This window comes from Thalassophryne amazonica, chromosome 10, assembly GCF_902500255.1.
Source record: "Thalassophryne amazonica chromosome 10, fThaAma1.1, whole genome shotgun sequence".
Lineage (NCBI taxonomy): Eukaryota > Metazoa > Chordata > Actinopteri > Batrachoidiformes > Batrachoididae > Thalassophryne > Thalassophryne amazonica.
Genome location: NC_047112.1, coordinates 26,853,043 through 26,864,634, shown reverse-complemented (window position 1 = coordinate 26,864,634; position 11,592 = coordinate 26,853,043). Strand labels below are relative to the sequence as shown.

Sequence of the window (11,592 nt, the reverse complement as noted above, 5' to 3'; positions counted from 1 at the left end):
CTGGGAACTGAAAGAAAACCTGCACGTTTCACGGCTGCTTTGGTGATCGCAGCCAAAAACAAAACCGTACGCCATGTTTTCCATTAGAAGTGATGCTGTTTGTGGGGAGAGACTAATCCGCGGGCGGAGTGTGGGAGTGTCAGCACAAACCATTCGGAGGATGCAGGTTTCAGTGGAAACCATTCTAGACTGGCACGACTGCTAGGTGGCCGAGCCGGGCTGAATGAGACTGTGCTTCCCTATTATCATAAAAGTATTATGTGCATGTGGCCGTCATGGTACAAAACACAATATAGCAGTTCTAAGACCCAATCTCAATTCTCTTTTGTGCCCCTTCCCCTTGGCCCTACCCTACCCTACGCCTACCCCTTTAAAACAAGGGGTAAGGCGAAGGGGTATTGCCTCTAGCCCTATGAATTGAGACAACCAAACTCAAACTGCCCGCCTTCACTGTTTGTTAACATGGCAACTGAAGCTCACTTGTTGCAGTAGCCTGTTTGTTCTTTTTATTTTCTTGCCTTTCTGTGTAATGCAAGAAACAGAAAAAGTGGCAGACTTCTTCAATGCATTGCAATTTCAGAAAATGGTTGTGGTATTAATAATGAATTTAATTAATTAGTAATTTATAATAATAATAATTGGTATTAATAATTAATTATTAATTCATGTTAATAATCCTACTAATTAATAATAGTAATAATTGTTGTTAATTGATTATCATTAATTGATTGATTAGTAATTAATTAATTGATTGATTAGCAATTAAAATAAACAAACACTTGAACTATATCAGTCTGTGTGGAATGAATGTATACATTATACAAGTCAGGGCCTGTATATAGGAATGTGAAAGGGGGGGTTCAAATCCTTGAGTTGGGGGTCCAGTGGGCCGCAGGGCCCCCGGTGGGGTCGAGGGGCAATGCCCTCGTGGGGGGCTCAGGGGGGCAATGCCCCCTGAAGCAAAAGCTTTTTGAGGATTTCGAGGGGTAAAAAAGCTACATAAATTTCATTTGAAACCCAAAGGTATCATTTTAGGAATACATTTTTATATACAAATAGTCCTTGCTTGGGATGAATCAGTTGCCATAAGAACCACCCAGGAAGAACCAAGATAACATTAATGAAAACTTTATACCTGCCTGTCGGTTTGCGTCATTCGCAACCGACAGGCGTGAAAAAACTCACGCATGGCGCACGAAGGTACAAGCTTGGCTGATGCAAGCGCACATGATTCAAAATCCATATAGTTTTTGCAAAAAATAAAAAGGTCGGATAGTTTTCTAACAGACCTCGTATTTAGTGGGTATTAATATTTCGCATTTACATTATGAATATGTACGTTATGTATTAAAATAGCGGGTATTTAATTTGGCGACCTTGTTTAACTCGCGAAATTCGCATAATAAATCCCACACGAATATTTGCACCTTTACAGTATTTGCAACAGGAAGGAGAAGCTCCCTTTATTTCTCAGCTTATACATACAAACATGTTTTTTACAAACCAGACAAGTGTAATTGTGTGTCTACATGGGTATTACGAGCCTACTAATCTGTTTGATATCAGACGAGGATAGGGACCAGGGAGCAAAAATTCTCAACCCCCATGGGAAAAGATTATCTAGCAGTTTCCCCTTTCATCACTTAAGGGATTACTCTGGCAGAGGAATTGAAACTTGAGGGTGTGGTATAATAGCTGTGTAACAGTTAGTGCTTGTTGCTTATTATCAATGAAAAGAAAATACATAATTTTGATATCCAGATCAGAAAAAAATCAGCAGAATTTCTCGGGTGGGGGGTTCGGTTCGAACCCCCTGAACCCCCTCTATATACGGGCATGCAAGTTTCACTTTTTGAGTGGAATTACTGAAATAAATCAACTTTTCATGATATTCTAATTATAAGACCAGCACCTGTATGTATGTTATGGGCTGCATCTAGTTCTGTTAACCTTATATTTCTTTTTCAAATTCTCCCATTTTTGCATCCAGCACTATTTCCTTTAGAAATTTCCTTGACAAATAATAGCAGTCTATTAGGATGTCAGGTTATGTGGTACACATATACAGATGTGTGTGTATATACAACCCCTGGCAAAAATAAGGAATCACCGGCCTCGGAGGATGTTCATTCAGTTGTTTAATTTTGTAGAAAAAAAGCAGATCACAGACATGACACAAAACTAAAGTAATTTCAAATGGCAACTTTCTGGCTTTAAGAAACACTATAAGAAATCAAGAAAAAAAGATTGTGGCAGTCAGTAACGGTTACTTTTTTAGACCAAGCAGAGGAAAAAAATATGGAATCACTCAATTCTGAGGAAAAAATTATGGAATCACCCTGTAAATTTTCATCCGCAAAACTAACACCTGCATCATATCAGATCTGCTCGTTAGTCTGCATCTAAAAGGAGTGAACACACCTTGGAGAGCTGTTGCAAACCAAGTGGGCCTGACATGAATCATGGCTCCACACGAGAGATGTCAATTGAAACAAAGGAGAGGATTATCAACTCTTAAAAGAGAGTAAATCATCACGCAATGTTGCAAAAGATGGTTGTTCACGAGTCAGCTGGTGTCTAACTCTGGACCAAATCAACACAACATGGGAAGGTTGTTAAAGGCAAACATACTGGTAGACCAAGGAAGACATCAAAGCGTCAAGACAGAAAACTTAAAGCAATATGTCTCAAAAATTGAAAAATGTACAACAAAACAAATGAGGAACGAATGGAGGAAACTGGAGTCAACGTCTGTGACCGAACTGTAAGAAACCGCCTAAAGGAAATGGGATTTACATACAGAAAAGCTAAACGAAAGGCATCATTAACACCTAAACAGAAAAAAACAAGGTTACAATGGGCTAAGGAAAAGCAATTGTGGACTGTGGATGACTGGATGAAAGTCATATTCAGTGATGAATCTCGAATCTGCATTGGACAAGGTGATGATGCTGGAACTTTTGTTTGGTGCCTTTCCAATGAGATTTATAAAGATGACTGCCTGAAGAGAACATGTAAATTTCCACAGTCATTGATGATATGGGGTTGCATGTCAGGTAAAAGCACTGGGGAGATGGCTGTCATTACATCATCAATAAATGCACAAGTTTATGTTGATATTTTGGACAATTGAAAGGATTTTGGGGATGATGAAATCATTTTTCAAGATGATAATGCATCTTGCCATAGAGCAAAAACTGCAAAAACATTCCTTGCAAAAAGACACATAGGGTCAATGTCATGGCATAGGGTCAATGTCAATGAGCAGATCTGATTTGATGCAGGTGTTAATTTGGGGGATGAAAATTTACAGGGTGATTCCATAATTTTTTCCTCAGAATTGAGTGATTCCATATTTTTTTCCTCTGCTTGGTCTAAAAAAGGAAATGTTACTGACTGCCACAATCTTTTTTTCTTGATTTCTTATAGTGTTTCTTAAAGCCAGAAAGTTGCCATTTGAAATGACTTTAGTTTTGTGTCATGTCTGTGATCTGCTTTTTTTCTACAAAATTAAACAACTGAATGAACATCCTCTGAGGCCGGTGATTCCATAATTTCTGCCAGGGGTTGTATTTTCCAACTTACTCCCATTGGTGAAACTTCTCATTTTCTGCCTGAAAGCTTATTAGGAGACGAGTGTGTTCAGGGCTCTCTGTTTGTTTACAAAATACACACGTGTTCCAGACCTTGAAATCCAACAGCAGGGGTCACTATTATCCAAAGATTTATGAACATACAAATTAACGTGCTTATCCTTTATCATGATTTTCTCCATTGTGAGATATAAAAGTGTATTATCGTAGCGTTCGCGTGTATATGCATTATAACGCCTCAGCACACAAACGAAGTTACAATATTCTTCAGAACGACATATACGCAACATGCATCCAGCAGCATACACATTGCTGTCATAGGCAGTTGCCTGTAAAGTTTTTTGGCAAGTTATAACTTTCTAAAGTGTACGAGGTCTATTAGAAAAGTATCCGACCTTATTTTTTTCAAAAACCATATGGATTTGAATCACGTGTGATTGCGTCAGACAAGCTTGAACCCTCGTGCGCATGCGTGAGTTTTCCACGCCTGTCGGTTGCGTCATTCACCTGTGAGCAGGCTTTGAGTGAGGAGTGGTCCACCCCCTCGGCGGATTTTCATTGTCAGGAAATGGTGGAATGATTTGGGCTTTTTTCCATCAGAATTTTTCAGAAACTGTTAGAGACTGGCACCTGGAAACCATTCGAAAAATTTATCTGGCTTTCGGTGAAAATTTTATGGGGCTTCACAGAGAATAAGGACTGTTACTACAGCTTTAAGGACGGCTTTAAGGAAGCTCGGCGCGCCGCGCTCCGTGCCGCCATCGAGAGCCAGACCAACGGATCATTTCTAAATGGCTCTGTGGAGCCGGACCGTCGTGTGCACTTTCTCTGGTTATCACAAGAGCTGGACATCAAACATTTTCCAGCAGATTCACTTTTAACAAGAGATTTTGTCATGGAAAGCCGAGCGGAGGCTTCGCGCGTCACGATCGATTTGCTGATGGAGCGAGACAAAGGAACACCTCCGTTTTGGTCTCACAGGACGGCTTTGAGATGGCGTTCAGACAGCTGTCGGTGGTTTTTCCATTGAGTGATTATCCGAGAAATTGTGGATGTGCCTGGACATGCCAGAACATGTCCCGTGAGGCTTCATCACGGCGTTGCTGTGCGCCATGCGGCACCGCCGCGACGCACGGAGCCTCCGCTCCTCTTTCCATGACAAAAACTCCTGTAACAGTGGAATGTGCCGTTCATTTCCAAACTGGATGCTGTGTTTTATCCGGGACGTCGTCTGACTAGCACAGGAATTGTGAAAAGACGTGGACATCAGCACTTTTTCGGCACATTGAGACAGACGTGCGGACGAATTACGCGTGTCGCGGCGGTGCCGCATGGCGCAAATCAACGCCGTGATGAAACCTCATGGGACATGTTCTGGCATGTCCAGGCACATCCACAATTTCTCGGATAATCACTCGATGGAAAAACCACCGACAGCTCTCTGAACGCCATCTCAAAGCCGTTCTGTGAGACCAAAACGGAGGTGGTTTTGTCTTGCTCCAGTAGCGAATCCATCATGACGCGCGAAGCCTCCGCTCAGCTTTCCATGACAAAATCTCTTGTTAAAAGTGAAATCTGCCAGAAAATGGTTGATGTCCAGCTCTTGTGATAACCAGAGAAAGTGCACACAACAGTCCGGCTCCACAGAGCCATCCTTTTAGAAATGATCTGGTGGTTTGTGGCTCTCGATGGCCGCACGGAGCGCGGCGCGCCGAGCGTCCTTAAAGCTGTCCTTAAAGCTGTAGTAACAGTCCTTTTTCTCTGTGAAGCCCGTAAAATTTTCACCAAAAGCCAGATAAATTTTCCGAATGGTTTCCAGGTGCCAGTCTCTAACAGTTTCTGAAAAAATTCTGATGGAAAAAAAGCAGAAATCATTCCGCCATTTCCTGACAATGAAAATCCGCCGAGGGGGTGGACCACTCCTCACTCAAAGCCTGCTCACAGGCGAATGACGCAACCGACAGGCGTGGAAAAACTCATGCATGCGCACGAGGGTTCAAGCTTGTCTGACGCAATCACACGTGATTCAAATCCATATGGTTTTTGAAAAAAATAATAAGGTCAGATACTTTTCTAATAGACCTCGTAATTTGTAATGAAAGCTGCTTACATTTGCGTGGCTCTTTCGGCGCCATGTTTGTTTCTTTGGAGACAGCGGTAAGCTCCTCCTATCCCTCAGAATCACTTCATTTGGAGGGGTTTGTAGCCCTCCGCCTCGCTCCAAAAAGAGAATTGAGACACCCCTCTGTCTCTCGTACCAGCGCAAAACATAGGGGAAGGGCTGAGGGGTAGAATTGAGATTCAGCCAAGTGTATCGTGACTCAGTAAGACTGACTAAATTAAAACCATTCCAATGAGTGCAGACAGTTGCCCGATCTATGTGTGGATGTCAACTACCTAAAATCTAAAAACAAGTTGAGCAACCAGTCTTTTATTTTCTTGATGATCATTATGAAGCGTCCAGTCAGGTGTCAGTGTTTCAGAAGACATGAAATGAGTTTAAAATAGTGACGGGGAATGTCAACACACAAGCCTCACTTAATTTGCAGTTTGGGCTCATTTTGTCTTTGAAGTCCAATTTAGCAGTGATGTGGAAAAAAGGCACTTTTTTCATGTGATTTAATTGCAGTCATGATTGTTTGATGTTCTAGTTTTTTTTTTTAAGTACATCAATGTTTCTTTCAATTATGGAATAAATATTCAGTTCCTGTAGTGTGTAAATTTACACTTATATCCTTTGTGAAGTGCACCAAATACAAATCTTGTACAAGAAAAAAATTGAATCCTGACATATATTGTATTGTGTGTGAATATTAAACATACTTCATTATTCATCATCATGGGCAGGACAGTGATACAACAGAAGGTAATGAGTTCAAAGCTCACCATGCCAAATCTCCTTGTAGTGTAAATCCACATCTGCTGTCACCACCCTGATCAGCAGCATGTGATACATCATTTAAATTAAATAAGCCTACATCAGGTCTCTAAGAAACAACTTATTTCTCTGCCTGTTGCCTGAAGTCGAAAGGTGTATCTGGCCACGCCTCTTTCCCGCTGCTGCTGGATAGGTGGTGTTTCTCTGTCTCTCACTGCACTATGTTGCAGGTGCATGCAACCTAGTGCATCCTAATTGAGTGGTCATGCCTCAAAGCAAGATATCCCAAATTAACTTCCCTGACATACGTCACAGAAGTGTAAAATGCGCGTTTTTAAACCTAAATTTGCCTTAGAGCGCAATAGCTTTTATAATAACTAGCACAGAGTGTTGGAAATTTGAGGATATTGAATCTGAAAGTCAAACTATATGTACTCTAATGACAAATACACAGAGTTTGGATAATATGACCCCTTTAAAATGTCATGCTCAGCCGTTGTCTTCTCCATTGCCTTATGTTTACTTATTATTGCTTATAACTCCTTTATGGTGGAGGCATCCAATCCTGCTTCTGAGAGTAGATATCTCCCTCCCTCCACAAATAATTTAAAATACAGACACATTACAAAGCGTCTGTCTCTTGATTGCTTGTGCACCAGAAAAATAATGATTAAAAAAAATAACGTTGAAATAAAAATAGACTTCAGCCTTAGGGATGTCTCATTATGGAGTTCACAGTTAAGACGGGACAAATGATTGGGGTTGTTGTGGCCACACACGCACATACACACATGTGCATACATAAACATTCATGCACACACTGCATGACAAGAGTCACGGCCCTCTGGCGCGGCTACAACAGTTTCAGTCTGAGCTCATCTGAAATCCAAAACAAAGCACATTGTTTGTCTGCCGGATGCACACAAAATGGCACAAAAATCTAAAGCAGAAACAAAATGTCACACACGGTTCATAGTGTCAAAAGAGTAAACAAAGTGGTGGACATTTGGTGTTGCAAGCTTGTTTGTTTGTTTGTTTTCCACACTGTGTGTGTAACTCTTGGCCCCTCTCACCTCCATCGCCGCCCCGTGGTGTCCGAGGGGTCCACCTCAGATTGAGAGTTTTCCTCATTTTTAACTCTCTTTATTCCTCTTTCTCTCTCTCTTTTCATTTCGGCTGAATGACGTCAGAACATTGAATGACAGCTGAGAGAGGACAGAGGGTGTAGGTTGGGGGGTGGGGGGGGGTGTAGTTATTCCAGTTTTACTTTTTGGAGGAACTGGGGTTTCTATTTTTTATTTTTTGGAGCGCTTTGTATCCGGGCTCTTGCTGTATAGCTCACTGGCTGGCCACTAGGGGTGCGCTCTCCATGGTTTTCCCAAGAAGATGACTGAATTCAGCCAGTTCTGCCAGTACTCGAGGCCCATGCATGTCTGGCCTGATGAGGCCGTGGCGCTGAGAGAGATACGGCGCCCGTTGTTGCTGTTGTAGTTGGCACCTCGTGGCTCCACCGGTGCTGAAAATGGGTATGTTGTTGGGGAGTAGAGAATATACCGATGTTCCTCAATGTGCCGGGGGACCGCTGCCTCCGTGCTCGCCTCTCTGGGTGGCCAGGATCAGGTAGCGCTGACGCTCCGCGTGCAGGGGCAGCACGACCTCTCCCGGGTCATCAATCCGCACCATCCCTCCGCCTCCTCCACCACCGTGCAGGAACTTTGAGCTCAAGTAGATGACAGAGCTGTTGGGGCATGGCGTCCCCATGGCGGTGAGGAAGGTTTGGCTCTGGTCCCAGTCGGTGTCTGGAAGACGCATGGCCCGTTTCTGCTGCAGCGGCGTTTGCTCTGGCGTGGGCAACAATCCTGGGTCCATCTCTCCTTTAGGCCAGCCGTTGGGCGTGACAAAGAGGCTATCCGGCTGTGACCGACGTCTCTCACCGCCACTGGTTCTTGTCACACTCATTACTGAGCCACTGCGGCCCTGCCCCAGCATGCTCTGCTCTTTGTCACCTTTTCGGCGGGTGCCGTTGGCTCCAGAGCCACGGGAGCGGCGGTGGCGGTGACTCATAATCCAGCAGACGATGAGACCCGAGATAATGGCACCTGTTGAGAAGGCTGAAACGGCAGACACCACCAGCAGGTTGACAGAAACCAGGCCGTCAGGCTCGTCGATGAAGGTCTCTTGGAGAAGTGTGCCTAGGAAGAGGTAGGGGTGGAAAAAAAAGAAGATAAAGCCCACACAAAAAGAAGGCAATCAGTCAACTGCATCAGTGATTTCGTGCAATAAAAATGTGGTACTTAACAAATGGTGAAACAAATGACCTAATTGCTCTCGCTGCGCTGTGGGTGGGAATGGTCTGTGCACTTCAGCTAAGGTAGTGCAGGCTAATTGCCTTCATTAAGTAAGTGGGTGGTGATTTTAATAGCCATAATAACTGTCCTTCCTGACTGAGAATAGCTCTCATCCGAACATGTTACACAACATTAGCTTTATATCACAGGAGTTTGGCATCAATGGTGATGTGAAAGTTTTAAATCTTGAAAATCTGTGTTAGAGTTTGTGTTACAATCACTGTTTTAATTATATATATATCAGCCACTCCCAAACTTAAAGGAGAGCTGCAGGAATTTAGATGTTTTTGGGGTCATTTTTTCACTAGGACTAAAATAAATGTAATCGGTGCATTATTTATTTAGAAAACAAAAACACTGCCGCAACAAGCAGAAGCTAACCAGCTAATTTATGTTATTGGATGGAAACGAACAACTTCGAGTAAACAGCTTCTTGTTGCCTCTGAACAGGTAAAAACATCATTAGAAGTGTCTGCCTGCACAGATCGTTTCCATTCAGAGTCTATTGTGTGCACAATTACCTCACTAAATGTCCGCTGCTATAAGCCCCCTGTCATCTCTTTTAAATACGTGACAAGCCTGTGTGCTAGTCTCACTCTGTTTCATAGGCATGGAGCAGTAACAGGCTCAGCCCTGTCATGGTGGAAAGTTTAAGTCGTTTCAATGGCAAGTTCATCTTCAAAACCCTGCTGATGGTTCTCTCTGCAACACCAAAGTTCTTCACATTTACAATCAATCGATCACTCAACCAACTGACCAGTCAATATTATTTATACCAGACAAACAGACAAATAAATAAATAAACACAGATGATTTCATTACATCCTTGGTGGACCTAATAAATAAAAATAGGCACATAAAAGTGGTGTGAACTGAGTTACCAATGGAGTATGTCGAGTCTCAAATACTACTTGCTGGCCAAGCACCCAGCTGATGCAGAGAGCCCTCCTCCCCCTCGTCTACGGCAGACAACACTGGACAGTTTGCAATGAAAATGCCTGGACAACAGCTAAATGGATGGCTTACAGGGTGCAGGATGAATAACGCAGTACCATTGCCTCACAGCAAGCAGGTTGTGGGATCGCTTCCCCGCCTGGCTCTTTCCGTGTGGAGTTTGCATGTTCTCCCCGTGTTTGCATGGGTTCCCTCCAGGTGCACCAGCTTCCTTCCACATCTAAAGACATGCATGTCAGGCGAATTGGGAACTGTAAATGGATCATAGGTGTGTGTGCATGTATGTGAATGTGTTTGTCTGTCTTTATGTAGCCCTGTGACAGACTGGCATAATGGGGTGTCTGTACCCTGCCTTTGAGAGTAGGGACAGGCTTCAGTCTCCTGTGACCCTTGATTCAAAGGTATAGAGAATATATTAAGTCCCATAGCTGTGTTTTAGATCATTCAAAACATTATTTCAAAATCAAATAATTTTTTGGACAATCTCTCATGGTTCACTGGCAGTATATTTGGGTGATTCTTAGACTACGGGCACTTATTATGTCCTTTTATCATATTGTATCAAAAACAGAAAAAAAGGGGAAATTTCACACTTTTATAGTTATCTTTACAATGAAAGTGTGTTAAGAAATTTGTTCTAGTAGTCTATGATGACTTTTTCACCTTTTTTTCAGCATCATTATATGCAAATATTGCCGTTTTGTGCTTGTCCCACACCCAGACTTTTGATCTTCAATGATAAAAATGAATGGTAAAGAAACATTTTTTTTTTAATGTTTTAAAATATCTCTGAATAAAATATCAGTAAATAATCAAAACATAATTGGGGTATTCAATATCATACAACTGTTGTGATTTTTTTAACCAAAATGTAGTTGTCCCACACTATTGCCGTAATTTCCACCACAACACTGTAATGTCCCTTTAAACAGTTTGTATGAAAGATTGTTTGGGTAGTTTCTATGGAGATAAACAGTGACATCAGAGCACATGTATATAGCGCCAAATCACAACAAACAGTTGCCCCAAGGCACTTTATATTGTAAGGCAATGGTGTGGTGGAAATTACATTTACAAGGCCAATAGTGCCCGTAGTTAAAGAATCACCCATTTGTGGCCCACAGTTTGGGAATCACTGTCACGTATTCTACTTACAGTGCTATACATATACTGTGAGCCATATCTACTACTATGAGCAACAGGTTGGTCACCATTGTGTCCAGAGTTCTTGAAATGAGCAATATCTCCACCTGGTGGATATTTATCAAAATGCAGGCACTACAGAATTAATACAGGTATAACAGAATTTCACCAAGAGCTCTAGCTTATAGGTTATCTACAACAACCAGGAAGTAAGATGAGGATTTTCATTTGCTTTATTTAGTGCATGAGATGCACTAAATAAAGAATGTGTTATAAATTATTGAAGAGACGAGCACAGTGAGACTACACTGCTGGCTACTGTGGATCAATTAGGAAAATGCCAGAAGAAAAGCAGTTTTTTTTTCTGCTGTGTGATCTCCAGGGAACAACACCAGCAAATACAACAAAATAGTGCCAAGGGAAGCAGACTGGGTAAAAGTAGATGAAAGAAAGTGAAATATGTTGGGGATAGATAAAGAAAGAACTGCCTGAAGTCAAATGGGAAGATTTGGGGCCTTATACAAACATAGTAATAGTTGTTAAAATATACATCCCGCTAAAAAAACAGCAGCAGAGGGAGGAGAAATCAATCAATCAATCAACTTTTTTCTTACATAGCGCCAAATCACAACAAACAGTTGCCCCAAGGCGCTCCATATTGTAAGGCAAGGCCATA

The 11,592-nt window shown here is 42.1% G+C and overlaps 1 protein-coding gene and 1 long non-coding RNA gene across 2 annotated transcripts in view; one reads left to right on the top strand and one right to left on the bottom strand.

Annotated features, from left to right (window-relative positions):
• The first annotated feature begins 226 nt into the window (after positions 1 to 226).
• On the top strand, positions 227 to 6,121 carry LOC117518482. The gene is made up of 3 exons (XR_004562998.1): positions 227 to 298; positions 3,472 to 3,475; positions 5,899 to 6,121. It is a non-coding gene; the product is annotated as an uncharacterized LOC117518482 (long non-coding RNA).
• Positions 6,122 to 6,370: 249 nt separating this feature from the next.
• The window catches only part of sema6bb (sema domain, transmembrane domain (TM), and cytoplasmic domain, (semaphorin) 6Bb), a 191,583-nt gene continuing 186,361 nt past the window's right edge, over positions 6,371 to 11,592 (bottom strand). Inside the window, 5 exon segments of the mRNA XM_034179613.1 lie at positions 6,371 to 7,842; positions 7,845 to 7,943; positions 7,946 to 7,966; positions 7,969 to 8,046; positions 8,049 to 8,663. Coding sequence (XP_034035504.1) covers positions 7,760 to 7,842; positions 7,845 to 7,943; positions 7,946 to 7,966; positions 7,969 to 8,046; positions 8,049 to 8,663 — 896 coding nt within the window. The 3' untranslated portion in view covers positions 6,371 to 7,759.